A 16716-nucleotide genomic window follows, 5' to 3' on the forward strand; every position below is an offset into this window, starting at 1 on the left:
ACCTGAAACTTTATGGTCTAACCAATAAGATAGATATCACCTCCATCCACAGTCATAATCAATTTTCTGACTGAAGGTCAGGAAGGCTGCATGATAATCACATGGTCAGACTCAATGTAAATCAGATGTCACCTGACTTTCATTGCATTGCTGTGTTGTGGAATGATATTTTGACAAGCCTTTGAGGAAGTTGTGCTGACTGAAATGCTGGCTTTTCAAGTATTTTGAGAGAAAGAGTACATGGGTAGGGTTATAAAAATATACTTACGAAGTTTCTTTTATGGGGAATTGCTTTCCCAGCACCTGAAGAGAGACAAAAAGCAATGTATGTCTCTAGCAATCTATGTCAAAGTATATAGCATGTGGACTCTTTTAGGTGTGATATTATGATGCGAAACTCCTGCAGTATAGTAAAACCCAGACAAAGCATCTGCTCTTGATAAAGGTAATATATTTGTATAGAACACAATCATTTATTCAGTTTTATCATTTAGTATATGTATTTCAATACAAATTGAGGTCCCTTTAATTATAATACAATTTTTTCCAGCAGAATAACAGTATGACAAGAAGCTCAAGGTGCCCTGAAAAATACTCCATTAATCCCATGGCCTCTAGTATAAGCCATTATAAACAGAGACAAAGCAATGTAGTGTATTTCTATTCAAGCTCTCCCCTTCCCCTAGTGATAATTGCTTCCTCATACATCCACCTTTCTGAGTCACCATTGCAAAGCTCTTATGACTGCTTTTCTCTCATCCAAACTTTACACCCACCCCCACATTTCAAAATCATGTAGCAGTGATGTTTTTCTTTTTCCACTGACACACTTTTATTGAAGTCCTTCTGTACTAAAATCACACATAAAGACAAGATGACTCCATTTATTTCACGACTTGCATCATGCAGCTGTGGCATGCACAAAAAGGATAACAGAAATATTGCTTGCCTTGCCTGTTTGACTCCATGATATTGTTGTGGGGTTGTGCAGATCAAGCATGCTGGACAACAGAGGCTCAAATGCTAGTCTTTTGTGAGATGCATTGACCTGATTCACAAGTTACAAAAATACAAAACCTCCTGCATTTAGATCAGAACACCTGTGACTGTATTTAAAAAGCAGGCTCATCCATTACATAGAGGCAATAAGTTATTTCCAAGCAAGCAGACTGCATATCCACACCTTCACAAAATACACAGCTTTGCCTCCAGTGTGGTTGCTGTAATTCAGTCAGTGGTGATTTGTATGTATTTCTTAAATGAAGGTGCAAGTTTTGGGGTTAAGATTGTGGCAGTTTTTTTCCTGCTTTTTCTTTTCCGCTGACACCCGTGGGGGTTTCTAAAGAGACGACCCAATATAGCTCCTTTCTCCTGTACAGGAACCTATGTATCAGCTGCCCCTCATACCCAGCCAGCTCTCCTGACATTATGTCATGGATCAGAAATCATGTGAGGCTTAACCATAACAGACAAGCCCTTTTTCTTCTCCTATCTAAACCCCCAAGAGTTACATAACAAGAGAGCTGTGGGTGTTGCAGACAATGACAAGCCCATTGACAAATCCCAGTCTTGGTTTATATAGATTCTGGCCCAGCTTCACCATCTTCAGATTATATAAAAATGCAACACGTGGTGGTAGAATTCTTGAGCCAAATACATTTCCAGCATGACTTTTGATTTTCTTTTCCAATGCAGCATTTCAAATCTAAATAAACTTTAAAATAACCACTATGTAGGCAGAATCACATTCATTTTGAAGGTGTACTAAATGTTTTGCATATCTACATACTTTCTTGCTCAGTTTGCATGTTCATACAATGGGAGAGAATATTTTGCGCAGGAAGAAAACGTTTCAAAAATTGCCAACTGTAAACATGCAGTTCTTGATAGATCTGGGCAGATTACACTAAAGTTGTTTGATATCTGAATCTAAGAGATCCGATAGGAGACCGTCAGGGGTGATTTGTTTAGAATCTAACCCAAACCCTTTTTTAAATTACTGAAACCTTAATTGAAGTTATTTCTTCTGCATGCAGACAAAGTGAATGTTTATTTTATCCCCCCCTTTTCAGAGTGTTATATCTTAAACCGCAATTGTAAACATCGGCTGTGAACATTTTTGTTCAGTACGATCAATGCACTGAGAGAGGGGGCAAAACAAGAAAACACCACTGAACAGGAGTTCCCTTTTCACAATTTCAGTACAGCTTCAATCTTCCTCCATTAAAAATACAACAGAAGAAACCGCCACCTGCAGCTGCAATCCCTGCACGTGCTCAGGGGGTTTCCACACGGTCTGCCCTCAACAGTTCAGAAGCTCTCCCATTCTCTTCAATGCAATTTTGGGGGGCAAAAAACAGAGAAGCATCATACTTAGTTGCCATTACAGTCAATTTCCACCCCAATATTATTTTGTTCATCCTGAAACAAAAGTAAAAAGTGCCTTTTTTAAAGCATTGAATATAAAATAGCAAGGCACTCAGTCCAGTCCCAGTTGTGTATACATATATAAATTACATGCACATAAGTAAAACTGGAATAATGGAACCAAGACTTAATTCCACAATAGTTTAATTGCTTTCATTAAGGGGAAAAAAAGAAAAGAAAAACATTCAGACAAAATGTTAAGGACAACGTATTTTGAGGTTCACACATTAGGAATAAAATAAATATTTACCACTGCCAGGTCTAAGCAGGTCTACCAATGCATTCTGAGGATCGCTGGCAGTGCCTTGTGAATCACTACATTCTCAGGCACACAGATTAGTCATTAAGACACACAGTTCACAGAATAAAAGGCAGAATGTACATTAACAATTTTAATACATCTCAAAGAGGGTTGGGGGGGCAGGACTTGGATGAAGTTGTACAAATACTTCAATGTAATTTATGCTCGCTTTCTCACTGTCCTTAAGGAGGGCACACAGCTCTTTTCAGGTAAGGCAATCGGAGCTATAAGGAATGATCCCGTCACACTGAACAACTCGTGGGAGGAGAGCAGCAAAACAGTAGAAAGTTCTGTGAGGAGAGAAAATTACAAAAAAAGAAGAAAATATGACAACCCAGATATGTGAACCATTTCCTCTGCAGCAGCTCAGCTCCGTCCCCACCAGGGCAGCTTTCAAAGGCTGGACTTTTAAAAAATATATATTTTTTTTATCCACAGGCTACACTGCACAGCCACCGTTTCAGCCCCCTGTGCAGGGACGGCCCCTCCGCCCTGCCCCTCCATGCAGGAGCCCCCGTGCAATCCCCGGCATGCTGGGCGTGTGAGGATTGCAGGGCTGGGAGGCGTCCTGCTTGCTGAGGCGGGGTGCAGCGCGCAGGCCTGCCGAGACAACGAGTACAGGACTCGGCCCTGTAACACACACTGTCTCAGCCAGCCTCCCTCAGGCCCTGGGCCACACGCCAGCCCCCTTTCACCCAATTTAAAATGGCTATTACTCAGCAGAAAGAAATAAGACTGCCATACAACTGGGCTGAATGGAGCTTTGTGCATCTAAACTGCTTACGACTTGCTTTTGTTCTACCCGCAAGAGCTGGCCTCGAGACGGAAGAATGAGCGAAGATGGTGCTGCAGCAGAGCACTGGTGTCCGAAACTGGGCTGGAGGAGAAGAGGAGCTGTAAAGACAATCAGCAGCCGGAAGTGTCTATTCAACTCCGACAGCTGGCCAATTGCTCCATCTCTCTCTAAATGATTACAGTACCGTACAGGGTTCTGTAGCTTCACAAACCCTGCAAGAGCCACCAGACAAGATGCATATTCTAATAAAATAAAAGTTATGCAGATCTCTGACTATTGAACATGACATGCTACACTCATTCAGTTTTGCACATTTCCATTTTTTTTGTTTTGTTTATCCAATTACCGTGCATGGAGAGTGAAGTTTCAGCCTCACCCACATTCACAAGCACTAAAAGGAGCTTCCATCTTTAAAACTTCATAATGTAAACCGCATAAAGGCAAACCACAGGCAAGTGCAACAACAAGTCTGCTTAATCTGTCCTCCTCACCTGTACAGGGAGAGGTGCGGAGGGGCTCTGGGGGGGGGTTTAAGGCCAGTGGTACTGCAGGAACCAGATGGTGTTATTGGACAACTGTGGCCCAAAGAGAGGATTCAGCTGGGCGAGGATTGCAATCAGCCAGCTGCAGGAAAGGAGAAGAAAATAAATTATAAAGTGAAAAAGCCTTGCAATGAAGATGGACATACACTGGGCACTACTCAACACACTTGGTGGCCACAGGGACCTTCCTTATTCTCGAATGTCCTTCTGCTTTATGCTGCGGTAGGAAAAGTCAGCAATGCCCCGTCTGCAGCTCACAAACAGAAGGGGGTTAATGGCAGAGAGAGAAGCACTGAAATATGCACACTTAAAATGCACTAGTGCACAAATTCACTAGTCACAGACAATTGCACAACATATCATAGGTATATAAGCTCTTAAAGGAGGATTTATTTGGTAATCATGGGGAAGTATGTATCCGAGTTCATAACTAAAGCAGAAGGGTAAACGGCAGTGTTACTGTAGTCATCTAAAGTGCATCCGGAAAGTATTCACAGCACTTCACTTTTTCCACATTTTGTTATGTTGCAACCTTATTCCAAAATTGATTAAATTCATTATTTCCCTCAAAATACTACAAACAATACCCCATAATGGCAACGTGAAAGAAGTTTGTCTGAAATCTTTTCAAATTTATTAAATAAAAAACAATGTACATAAGTATTCACAGCCTTTGCTCAATACTTTGTTGAAGCACATTTGGCACCAATTACAGCCTCAAGTCTTGTTGATTATGATGCTACAAGCTTGGCACACCTATTTTTGGGCAATTTCTCCCATTCTTCTTTGCAGGACCTCTCAAGCTCCATCAGGTTGTATGGGGAGCGTCGGTGCACAGCCATTTTCAGATCTCTCCAGAGATGTTCAATCGGGTTCAAGTCTGGGCTCTGGCTGGGCCACTCAAGGACATTCACAGAGCTGTCCTGTAGCCACTCCTTTGTTATCTTGGCTGTGTGCTTAGGGTCGTTGTCCTGTTGGAAGATGAACCGTCGCCCCAGTCTGAGGTCCAGAGCGCTCTGGAGCAGGTTTTCATTAAGGATGTCTCTGTACAATGCTGCATTCATCTTTCCCTCGATCCTGACTAGTCTCCCAGTTCCTGCAGCTGAAAAACATCCCCACAGCATGATGCTGCCACCACCATGCTTCACTGTAGGGATGGTATTGGCCTGGTGATGAGCGGTGCCCGGTTTCCTCCAGAAATGACGCTTGCCATTCAGGCCAAATAGTTCAATCTTTGTTTCTCATGGTCTGAGAGTCCTTCTGGTCCATTTTGGCAAACTCCAGGCGGGCCATCATGTGCCTTTTACTGAGGAGTGGCTTCCGTCTGGCCGTATAGGCCTGATTGGTAGAGTGCTGCAGAGATGGTTGTTCTTGAGCTCTGTCAGAGTGACCATCGGGTTCTTGGTCACCTCACTGACGAAGGCCCTTCTCCCCCGATCGGTCAGTTTGGCCAGGTGGCCAGCTCTAGGAAGAGTCCTGGTGGTTCCAAACTTCTTCCATTTACAGATGATGGAGGCCACTGTGCTCATTGGGACCTTCAATGCTGCAGACATTTTTCTGTACCCTTCCCCAGATCTGTACCTCGATACAATCCTGTCTCGGAGGTCTACAGACAATTCCTTGGACTTCATGGCTTGGTTTGTGCTCTGACATGCACTGTTAACTGTGGGACCTTATATAGACAGATGTGTGCCTTTCCAAATCATGTCCAATCCACTGAATTTACCAAAGGTGGACTCCAATCAAGTTGTAGAAACATCTCAAGGATGATCAGTGGAAACAGGATGCACCTGAGCTCAATTTTGAGTGTCATGGCAAAGGCTGTGAATACTTATGTACATGTGCTTTTTTTGTTTTTTATTTTTAATAAATTTGCAAAGATTTCAAACAAACTTCTTTCACATTGCCATTATGGGGTATTGTTTGTAGAATTTTGAGGAAGATAATTAATTTAATCCATTTTGGAATAAGGCTGTAACATAACAAAATGTGGAAAAAGTGAAGCGCTGTGAATACTTTCCGGATGCACTGTATATAAAATATTTATTTTACATGAATACATACAACTACTTATGTAACCTACAAGATATGTAAGTCTGAATACAAAATATCCTTAGGTTTACTGTACTGTTTAATCTGACAACAAATGTCTTTAAACACTGTGGACACAGGTTTGAGTTACTGCTGATTATAAAACCCAATTAGATCTCCGACCCAATTGCCCATAACCACAAGTGCTACAGGACAGGACAGTTTTAATATTCCCCTGTGGATACAGGAAAACTAAAAGAAAGAACACAGAAACAAAAATAAATCCAGAGATATATTTTAGTTGTTGAAAGTGAAGGCACCTGTGGTTTGTGGAAGCCTCTAGGATCCTCTAGGATCGCAGTTGGATTTAATTAACACAGCTATCACACTTGGCACTATCGTGCCCCAACAGAGGACTCTTTCATATGCATTCCTCCTGATGCACAGCAGCTCTGTCCTTTAACTGCATGTCAAAAACCTGGACAACCATAGAGATTGAGACTATCTATACAGCTCCCCTGGGTTTGCAGAAGACTGTGAGCGTATGACCCAAGGCCAACGATTTCAAAAGCGCACAAAACAATCCCTTGTAACCCAGGAGGAGTGTCATGACTCCTTTTGAGATTAGTGACAATTGTGCATTACATTGTTTGATACGGAATTAATTTAACAATCCCTGTATTGGAGCTTTATTTTTTGTCAGGATGATAGATGTATTCAAACATAAACCAAAACTATTTCAAACTTTAACCAGTCATGGCCACCTTAAATAACTCCTGACAGGCACGCTAGGGTCATGACATGTTTAACACAACAAATGAACCCCCACCACACGGCTCAGGCTGCACACTGTCCAGTGCAGTACACATGGATTTAACTGTGCCACCCTAGAGCCTGGGCTTGCCACATCTCAGAAACTAGGTCAGTCTGGGCCTGGTCAGCACAACAGGGGGAGAGGAGGCCTATCAGGAAAACACAGCTTCTGCAGTGCATGATGTGGCACCGGTGGACCAGTAGGTGGGAGTAACGTCCTCCCCACCCCACCACTTTCTTTTAGAGGAGCAGCTAGCCATTAACCTGCTTACCTGCCAAAATTAATTAACGAGCCGGGAATGGGAGTGGAATGACCTCAGAAGAGTCAGGCACTCATGTCATAACAAAACATTCTATTTATTGTTTTATTTCAAACAGCACCTGGGGTTGGAGAAGTTGGGTGTCTTGGCTGCATTCCAGATACAGCTGCCTGCTCGGATTACTCTATTCGAGTCAGCTGGCAAAGTGAGTTCTCACCTGTCCAGTTTAACCTGCTGTGTAGTGGTGCACAACAAGAGTGCCCTCCTACCTGCACAGAGCTGTGGGCCACCAGTAGGGTTCAAGGGTGCAAAAGCCCGCCGGAGAGCAAGAATGTTTAATAAAACCCTCTGAAGTTTATGACAAGTCTGGTTGCTCACTGACAATTACAAAACTATTTACATAAATATTACACAGAAAGAAAAAAATAGTTTTTTATTTTCTCATGCAGTCCTTTTATAAATACATACAAACAAAGATTTATTGTGCTCTGTTACCCTCTGGTGCACAGTCTGTGAATTGCAGTGCATGATTCCACTAAGTCATCAGTGTGATGTCAAAACAAATACAAACATACATAACAGGAAGCAATTAACAGCTTGTCTAACGATAAACAAGTGGACAAGTGAAAAATAAATATAAAATAATAAATAAAGGCCTTCACCCACATCCAAGCTCTTCATAAATCCTGATCCTGCCAGCTCCATCTCCCTTCCCTAATGACTGTGAAACCACTGCATCACAGTCTGCCTCACCGCTGTTATTACCCTCCATTGATCAGGAGACAAGAGCAATAAAATCGAGTGCTAGCTCTGCCTCCACCCTCCAGCTCTAAGCAGTCAGTAGCCATCACATGAAAGCGGGCAACTGGGTGTCAGCCTGGCCTGTCTTGCCCTGATACTGAACCTCTCAGTCTGAAGTCTGAATACTTACAAGAGATAGCAGCAGACCGCACACGTTATCAGCATCGTGATGATCACCCTGGAGAGAGAGAGAGACAGAGAGAGGAGAATGAGACGATGCTGTTCCCGAATGGTGGTCACAGAAGGAAGGCAGTGTCCATGCACTGGGAGGAGAGGACAGGCGTAGACTGGTTCAAGAACATTTAAGGATGTTTCAAAGTGGCAATGGTTTGTCTGTTTTAAGCACACAACCATTTATTTTTGAAGAAAACAATGTTAAATGATAAAACATACATGTAAACAGGGTGGAAAGGAAAAGACCGCTATTAACAGGTTTAATCTCAAAGCCATAATGCCAACTAAACTAGCATGGCAGTGACACATTAATACAGACTGTCAAAAAGATATTACACTGTGTATACGAGGCACCATTTCATTAGACAGTCCTCATTATACAATGTTGCCAGACAGTAAAAATCAAATTATGCTTCCTGGGTAAATGTCATCTGTCATGAATTCTGGTTTATGATGTCCTGCATTTCAAATGGTTTCTGTAATAAAACTGGAAGATCACAGCCTTAGAGGAAGACTCGTGTAATCAGTCACAAGTTCACATTAGCCATGAAGAATCATCTTCACTGTGAGTAATAGCACTGGCCATAAATAAATGGGAAGGAAAAGAGAGGCTGTCCAGCTCACGCCGTTATCGAAATGGGACATCAAGAAACCATGGTTTCCACAATAGGTCTGCACCAGACCCGTGTTGAGCAGAATTTAAAGCAGCGAAACTGGGAAGCATACGTGCAATGCAGCGACTGTCCCCCCTGCTCTTTAATGTGTGATAACGTTACAGCCGCAGCGTTACGGGCTGTACTACATTGCAACCACTTGTGTGCATCATGTGACATTGAAGAAACCGAAGTGCCGTCGCCGTTTCACAACACCGTCCAGCCCCATCTAAGTCACACTGCGAGACGCCCGAGTCTTCGTCGAGGACAGTAAATGTAGTAAAGCTGGGTGTCGTGTAATCGGTGTTCTGTGTTACTAATCAGCAACGTGTGCAACGCAGCTGCGAAACAACACTGGCTGCGTTCGTGTAGCGCAGATGTACGCAGTTGTGCGATGCTGCGCCAATGGGATCGCTGGGATTCTGCAGATCTGCGCAGAATCTGCGACCAATAACAGGCATAAACACGGGCGACTTATTCAAACTTTAAGACTACCCGTCTCATTAAACCACTCCGCGAAATCTACTACTAATGAAGCTTACAACGACAGACTGGGCCATCATTACACTGCCACACTGAAGCCGCTCTGAAATGATAGACGTGTAGCCAACTTAACGAAGAGCAACAGGGTCCTTTAATAAAATATTCACTTAGTAACCAATACACAAATTAAGATCCCGCTCAGACAACTGTATTTTCAAAGTAATAGGTTTATATCCATAAGCGGAAGAAAATGCATAACACTCACCCTCGATTCGGCCCCTTCCGAATGAAAAACGGCAGAACTCCCCCAACTATTGCCCAAAACACCGACATCACGATCATGGGGATGGCAAAGTTGAGGTTCTCCATGGCGGGTATTGCTCCGGTTCACCGTCTCGGGAAGGGGGAGAAGCGGTTTAATAACTTTGAAACAGAAATAGCAACTCTTCTGTCCGGAGTCACAAACTAGTGCGGAAAGAAACTCCAGTCTCGGCAACTCCAGCAGGAACTGCCCGCAGTGGGGAAGCGCAGGTCACATGACGCGGTGCAGTCGAGGGGCTAATGCGTCACATCCATAGGTCGCGTTGGTGTAGCGCAGATCTCCGCAGATCTGCAGAATCCCACCGCTGCCATTGGTGGATCAGCGCAGATGTGCGCAACACGAGCAAGACCAAAGTACATTGCGTGCTGTAGAAATGTTCGTTAAACCCCTTTTAATGGTTGGTTTTATTAGATGAAATGCAGTGATTGTGCAGACACAACTGCATTGGAAATTATGTTTTGTTAACTTCCAGTGCTTAACATGTATGCTTACTTTTCCACTATGAAAGGATGAACTGCGCATGCCCAATCATTACAGCTTCCAGAAGCACACATCCGAGTTATTTTTAAAGGTAATTTACCAAGTCTGGATTTTAAAAACGTGTATGGTGTACTGATATGGCTGCTTTCAACCTTTACGCCATTAGCAAGATACTGAAGTACCCGGTGCTGCCAATTAAACCTGAATTCCAAAACCACTGGACAGGTAAAAGGCATCCTAAACGTTTTAAGTTTCTTACCATTAACTATTCATACTTAAGTCTACATTAGTCATATTGGTTTATCTCAATAGATTACTACACCCAGCTGATATGTTGTGAATACATCATCCGCTCTCCTGCAGGAAGATGTCAGGTAGCAGATTTCACACGGCTTTACTCACAAAATGTTGAAAGTGTGCACTGGACCCACACTGTTGTCTTTCCTGGGCCTGTAATGTGATCACACTCTGCTGATGCCAAACAGAAGTACCCCAGATCTGCATACCTCACAATCCCTCCTTCTGCATTTGATCAATAACCTCTTATTCAAGAGCACTTTTGAAAACTCACCATTGCCTTCTAGCCTGTGTTTGGGTATAAGGTAAACCCTTTACCAGAGCCCTCCCAGTGAAGTCTCTCCCACTTGGGCTGCCTGCAATTCTGAGATCCTTTAGTGTTTTAAATTCTCACAAGTCCAAAGAATTTCAGTAATGACACAGACACTTCCTTCCTTTTTTGATTTTTTTTTTTACAGTCTTTTATTGTTTTTACCAAAACGTTGGTCATTTCACTCCTGCATCTTCTCAATGGTCTCCTCCTTGTATTTGCCTTTCTCCTTGCCATCCTGGCGAGACTTGGCTTTGCGTTCCAGGATCTTCTTGCGATCCTTGTCCAGCTTCAGCCTGGTGATCACCACCTAGAAAGAACCGCACAGACCGGTCAGACACGCGTGCCATTGCCGCCCGGATCTCCAGGTCAGACCCTCATGTGCATATTGTGGACACCATACACAACATACTGTGCGGAAACAGTTCTTAAAGGAATCCCGGAATCTCGACTATAATAAAATGCACTGTTTGGAGATTAAGCAGTGCCCAATTAAAATGTTAGAGATGCCTCATTCTTGCAGGATGCTTTTAAGTAGCTACTCTATTCCAAACTGCACAAACTCTCAACCGATACAAAGTGTATTTAAACTCTGTTCAAGGGCTACAAACATCTAAAGTTTCACAGCAGAGTAAGTAACTGCAGAAATAAGTGCTGCTATTTCTGGAGAAAGCAATTACAACTTCATGAGGCAAGGATAATTACTAAATCTCTTAGCGTGCCGCTCACATTCATCTCATGCTGACAGAAAAGCACAAACCGTTTCAGCTCTGGAAAAACAAAGCACCTGCATGCAACAGAAAAAGCAGAACGGAGAGAGGGCACCTTTAAAAAAACTGCCAGGATAACTAAAGCACAGTCCAATTTGCTGCAATCAACTTGGGAAGACATTCATTACAGATCTACTGCAGAGAACAGACAATAGACCCATCTTTCAGTGAAGCCGAACTGAGGATTAATGCCAAACATTTACAGGTTAAGAAACGGGCAGGGGGTGGAGGAGGAGACCGCGTACCTTGCTGGGGTGGATGCCAACATGTACTGTGGTTCCGTTGGCCTTCTCTCTCTGCACGCGCTCAATGTAGATGACGTACTTCTTCCTGTACACCTGAACCACCTTCCCGATCTGCTGGCCTTTGTAGTGGCCACGGACAACCTGCCAAACATAGACACGTCAACATGCGGGTACAATAACACACAAAACTGGTGCATGTTACTGAATGAGATGTCAGGCTTTGACAGCTTCTACACCCCTACTATTTAGCTCCCAAATATGAGGTAATAACTAACCAAGTGACCACCTCCCCCCCAAATACACACATTTGTACACAATGAAGTACGGCAAAAATCGGTTCATGAACATCTGAGAAACAGACCTATTAAAAAAAAAAAAAACAACAACTAAGGTTTAAGAGCGCTGTGGCCCTCCCAGAGCAGGGTGACCAAGCACCTGCAAGTGCGTGGACAAGCGGCCAAACTCTCACCTGGACCTCGTCGTCCTTGCGGATGGGCATGGAGCGCACGTTGTACTTCTGCCGGAGCTCCTTGGACAGGGGAGATGACATGATCTTCCTGCGGATGTGAGACGGGGCATTGAAGTGTCTCTTGCGGTTCTTGCGGCGAGACGACGTCACAAACGGATTGAGCTTCATGATGGCTGTGGGACGGAGGAGAGAGAAGTCAATACAATACAGGTTTGTTCATACAATACAAAGAGGCTCATGTTGTACACCACCAACAAACTACACCAGATTTCAAACTGCTGGAGCCAGCTGTAATAACCAGGTGAAGACATTACACTGAATAGCCTGAATGAGACTCCCCTGCTGTAAGTTTGAGGCATGTCAGGTACCTCCAACTGCAGTCTCAAAGTCGACCCTAGGCTCTGGGAATTTCAAGGCCTACCTTGAGTACATCTGCACATACAGACACCCTTTCAATAACAGCCTGCAGTTTTTGTTAGCGATACACCAAGATCCTGAAGCTCACAAAACAGGAAATGGATCAAGACAATACTGTGCCAGATAGATGTGCAATCCAACGACTGTGGCCCCATTAGTGTCCAAAACCAACTGTCTACATACCATTAAATACGACACTTGGGAAGTTAGCTGGCTATTACAACTGGGGTGAAACAAATGAAAACTACACCGCTTTCCTGAAACTAACAACAACACACCCAAAAGCATCACTGCTGCGTTACATATCACCTAAATATAATGAAAACAAGGCCTGTATGTTTTAAGAAATAAGCAAATGAGAATAACATCTGCACATCACATGCTTAACACAAACGGATTGTTTTAGGGATTTAAAACAAGATGTACCAATACAGAACCAAAAACGAAGCTTACAACCTGGCCGTGCTCAGACATATTGCCAAATTAAAGCGTCCAACACGAGGTAACCATCTATCCAAAAGTATCAAATCAACCGACACAAGGCCTGGATCTGTCGTTTTTATTGGCCTCCACTAACAATGAATCAACCTCCACAACACTTTCAGCTCGTTTTTTATAACTAGTTTTGAAATAACGAAAACAGGCGGAACTACCTGGGAAAACCTCTCCAGCTAATGAACTCGTTTAATGCTGGGTAGCTGGAGCCTGGTGCCATTCTGGGTTTTATTATTTATTGGAAACACAAAACGCTATTTACGTGCAAACGGGGTGTTTCTACAACGATATTTAAAGCCTACAGTAACACATAGAATAAATGCAGCCCCCGTCTCCCACCACAGGCCGACCCAGACTTTCACCAGGGCTGATCAGTTTGTGTTTAACTACTCATCTCTTGACAATAATGGCAGTACAGCACTCATCACATTCCCCATTTATCAATACGAGGGGTACAGTGCGGTGCCCGGTCGAACAGACCAGGATGGCCACAGATAACTTTGAAGCAATTTCACTCCAGCAGATCTTACCCTGCCGATCAGTCCACTATGGCCGCCGGAAAAGAGAGTTTAGAAGCACTTCCGCTCACATTAGTTGGCGCGGAAATCCCGCGAGAAGACCGCAGGTCGAACGAGAGTTGAGGCAGAGCCGCCCCCCCCGCGCCCGCAACAGCGACGCCCTGCGGATCCGCCAGGCAGTGCGGGTCAAACGGGGTTACATGAGGGACCTGCTTTACACCGTACAAACTTTCATTTATTCAGTCATTTTAATTTGAACAAATATGCGACAATATCATTTTATCATGCTCTATTCAATTCAACACCACAGACAATTTGGTAAGTTGCTTTTGACATTTTTAAAGAATTGTATTTGGTAAATTACATAGGCTGTATACACATATAAGAAAACATAGCACATAGCACATAGCACATAGCACATAGCACATAGCACATAGCATAGGTGCATCGAATTATTCTGTACGTTTCCGTGGCGCTAGTCGTGTGGAAACAGTATATATACATATACACACACACACACACACATACACACTCAGCAAAAAAAAGAAACGTCCTCTCACTTTCAACTGCTTTTATTTTCAGCAAATTTAACGTGTAAAAATGTGTATGAACATAAAAAGATTCAACAACTAAGACATAAACTGAACAAGTTTCACAGACATGTGACTAACAGAAATGGAATAATGTGTCCCTGAACAAAGGGGGGTCAAAATCAAAAGTAACAGTCAGTATCTGGTGTGGCCACCAGCTGCATTAAGTCCTGCAGTGCATCTCCTCCTCATGGACTGCACCAGATTTGCCAGTTCTTGCTGTGAGATGTTACCCCACTCTTTCACCAAGGCACTTGCAAGTTCCCGGACATTTCTGGGGGGAATGGCCCTAGCCCTCACCCTCCAATACAACCGGTCCCAGACGTGTTCAATGGGATTGAGATCCGGGCTCTTCGCTGGCCACGGCAGAACACTGACATTCCTGTCTTGCAGGAAATCACATCCAGCGAAGGTGGGTTTGTGCTCATAGGCCACGTTGTTGCCGGTGATGTCTGGTAAGGACCTGCCTTACAACAAGCCCTCAGTCCAGCTTCTCTCAGCCTCTCTCAGACAGTCTGAGCACTGATGGAGGGATTGTGCGTTCCTGGTGTAACTCAGGCATTTGTTTTTGCCATCCTGTACCTGTCCTGCAGGTGTGATATTCGGATGTACCAATCCTGTGCAGGTGTTCTGCCACTGCGAGGACGATCAGCTGTCCTTCCTATCTCCCTGTAGCGCTGTCTTAGGTGTCTCACAGTTCGGACATTGCAATTTATTGCCCTGGCCACATCTGCAGTCCTCATGCCTCCTTGCAGCATAAGGCACGTTCACGCAGATGAGCAGGGACCCTGGGCATCTTTCTTTTGGTGTTTTTCAGAGTCAGTAGAAAGGTCTCTTTAGTGTCCTAAGTTTTTATAACTGTGACCTTAATTGCCGACCGTCTGTAACGACCGTTCCACAGGTGCATGTTCATTAATTGTTTATGGTTCATTGAACAAGCATGGAAAACATTGTTTAAACCCTTTACAATAAAGATCTGTAAAGTTATTTGGATTTTTACCAAATTATCCTTAAAATACAGTGTCCTGAAAAAGGGTTGTTTCTTTTTTTGTGGAGTATATATATATATATATGCAAGATTGTCAGTAATAAACCCCACTCTGATGCAGCCTACACAGCCAAGAGTGAAGTCTCCACTGAGATTGTAGAGATGAATTTGTACTGTTTATGCTTTATTTTGGCATTTGGATTCAGATTCCGATTACAATGGGAATGTTTTAGATGTAGGCCTGATTCCCACGAATTATATCTAAAGGGTACTTAATCAAATTATATATTATTATTATTATTAGTAGTAGTAGTAGTAGTACTATATGCTAATTTTATTTTACATTATTATTATTTCATTAAGACAATCACTAACTCCTCTCACAGCTTTGGCGTTAGACAGACAGAACTTAGAAACATACGGTAATATTGTCCATTCCCTATCAATGCTTATCCTCTACGCCAGTGGTTCGCAGTCCTGCTCCTGGAGGACCCCCTTCCCTGCTGTTTTTTCTTCCAACCGAGCTCTCAATGACTAATTGAAGTAATAATTTGCTTACATATGACTTTGTAAAGTGTGCAAGTGATAAAAAGTTGGTTCAATATACCAATATACAATATTATACTGCACTTAAAACCCTGTTCAAAATATTAAAATGCTCTGATGTAGGACATTATTAGTTAAATTACGGTTTCAATTAAGTAATTGAGAGCTTGGATGGAACAAAAAACAACAGTATAGGGGGTCCTCCAGTCCTGCATTATTTCCTATTATTTTCCTAAGATCTACTGCTACTAAACACTTCCCTAGATATTCCTTATCCTAAAGCTAATGGTTCATGCAGGTTGCTGTTAACGAGTGGGTTCAAGTGTTGATATAATCCGACCTGAAGTATAGTGAACCACTGCATTGTGAAGCATCTCTTATCCTTTTTGAAAGTTGAAGGTCTTATATATCTTATACAGCTACTACTTTGATACAAACTATCACTGATATGAACCTGTCTACCATCAAAATAATGCATAACATAGCGTGCAGAGAGAAGACTGTGCCATGCAGACAGCCAGTATAAAGACTGGCTCCGATTCAGGTGCAGAATGACGCGGGGTCTTGGTTAATGCTGAACAGGATCGCGGTCTTCTTTGCAATCATGAAACTGAAGGCCTCTGACCCCCCCAAGGAAGCAGACACAAAAGCAAAACACAATAAACATCATAAAGAACTAATTCAGGGTTTTCTGCATACCCTTATTAATAGTAGCATTTTTATAATTACATTTAATTGTAGGAAATGGGAATACTGTTGTTGCACGCTTGTTCAAAGCCACGGATAAAAATTGTGTGAGGCAATTTATTGCGGTCACCTGTGTGCTGGGGGTTTCTTCAGGATGAGAAAAGTTCAAGAACATGCAAACAAATGGCCCTGATATAAAAACACTGGGATCTTTGAGCAGGTGCTCTTTAGTGCGCTGTGTCAACAGCAGCCCAGCCAACACGCATTGAAAAGGGTCACACAGACACAGGCCTGCACCGGA

General features: G+C 43.1%; 2 protein-coding genes across 2 annotated transcripts; both read right to left on the reverse strand.

The window, feature by feature from the left end:
* Positions 1 to 2554: 2554 nt before the first annotated feature.
* On the reverse strand, positions 2555 to 9811 carry LOC136763211 (V-type proton ATPase subunit e 1). The gene is made up of 4 exons (XM_066717040.1): positions 9547 to 9811; positions 8102 to 8149; positions 4016 to 4148; positions 2555 to 3018 (listed from the first exon to the last, which is right to left on the reverse strand). The coding sequence occupies exons 1-3, from the start codon at positions 9648 to 9650 to the stop codon at positions 4055 to 4057; spliced, it is 246 nt and encodes an 81-aa protein (XP_066573137.1). The 5' UTR covers positions 9651 to 9811; the 3' UTR covers positions 2555 to 3018; positions 4016 to 4054.
* Positions 9812 to 10811: 1000 nt separating this feature from the next.
* Positions 10812 to 13694, reverse strand: rpl26 (ribosomal protein L26). Its single transcript, XM_066717039.1, has 4 exons — positions 13617 to 13694; positions 12175 to 12347; positions 11706 to 11846; positions 10812 to 11000 (listed from the first exon to the last, which is right to left on the reverse strand). The coding sequence occupies exons 2-4, from the start codon at positions 12340 to 12342 to the stop codon at positions 10872 to 10874; spliced, it is 438 nt and encodes a 145-aa protein (XP_066573136.1). The 5' UTR covers positions 12343 to 12347; positions 13617 to 13694; the 3' UTR covers positions 10812 to 10871.
* Positions 13695 to 16716: the final 3022 nt, after the last annotated feature.

The sequence above is a fragment of the Amia ocellicauda genome, chromosome 11, assembly GCF_036373705.1.
Source record: "Amia ocellicauda isolate fAmiCal2 chromosome 11, fAmiCal2.hap1, whole genome shotgun sequence".
In the NCBI taxonomy this organism is placed as follows: Eukaryota; Metazoa; Chordata; class Actinopteri; order Amiiformes; family Amiidae; genus Amia; species Amia ocellicauda.

Coding starts and splice junctions, on each gene's coding strand:
- LOC136763211 (XM_066717040.1), bottom strand. CDS start 9,650: ATGGAGAACCTCAACTTTGCCATCCCCATGATCGTGATGTCGGTGTTT. Junction 8,150..9,546: donor CGGAAGGGGCCGAATCGAGG/GTGAGTGTTATG, acceptor CTCTCTCTCCAG/GGTGATCATCACGATGCTGA. Junction 4,149..8,101: donor GCGGTCTGCTGCTATCTCTT/GTAAGTATTCAG, acceptor CCTTTCCTGCAG/CTGGCTGATTGCAATCCTCG.
- rpl26 (XM_066717039.1), bottom strand. CDS start 12,342: ATGAAGCTCAATCCGTTTGTGACGTCGTCTCGCCGCAAGAACCGCAAG. Junction 11,847..12,174: donor GCAAGGACGACGAGGTCCAG/GTGAGAGTTTGG, acceptor TATGTTTGGCAG/GTTGTCCGTGGCCACTACAA. Junction 11,001..11,705: donor TTGGCATCCACCCCAGCAAG/GTACGCGGTCTC, acceptor GGTTCTTTCTAG/GTGGTGATCACCAGGCTGAA.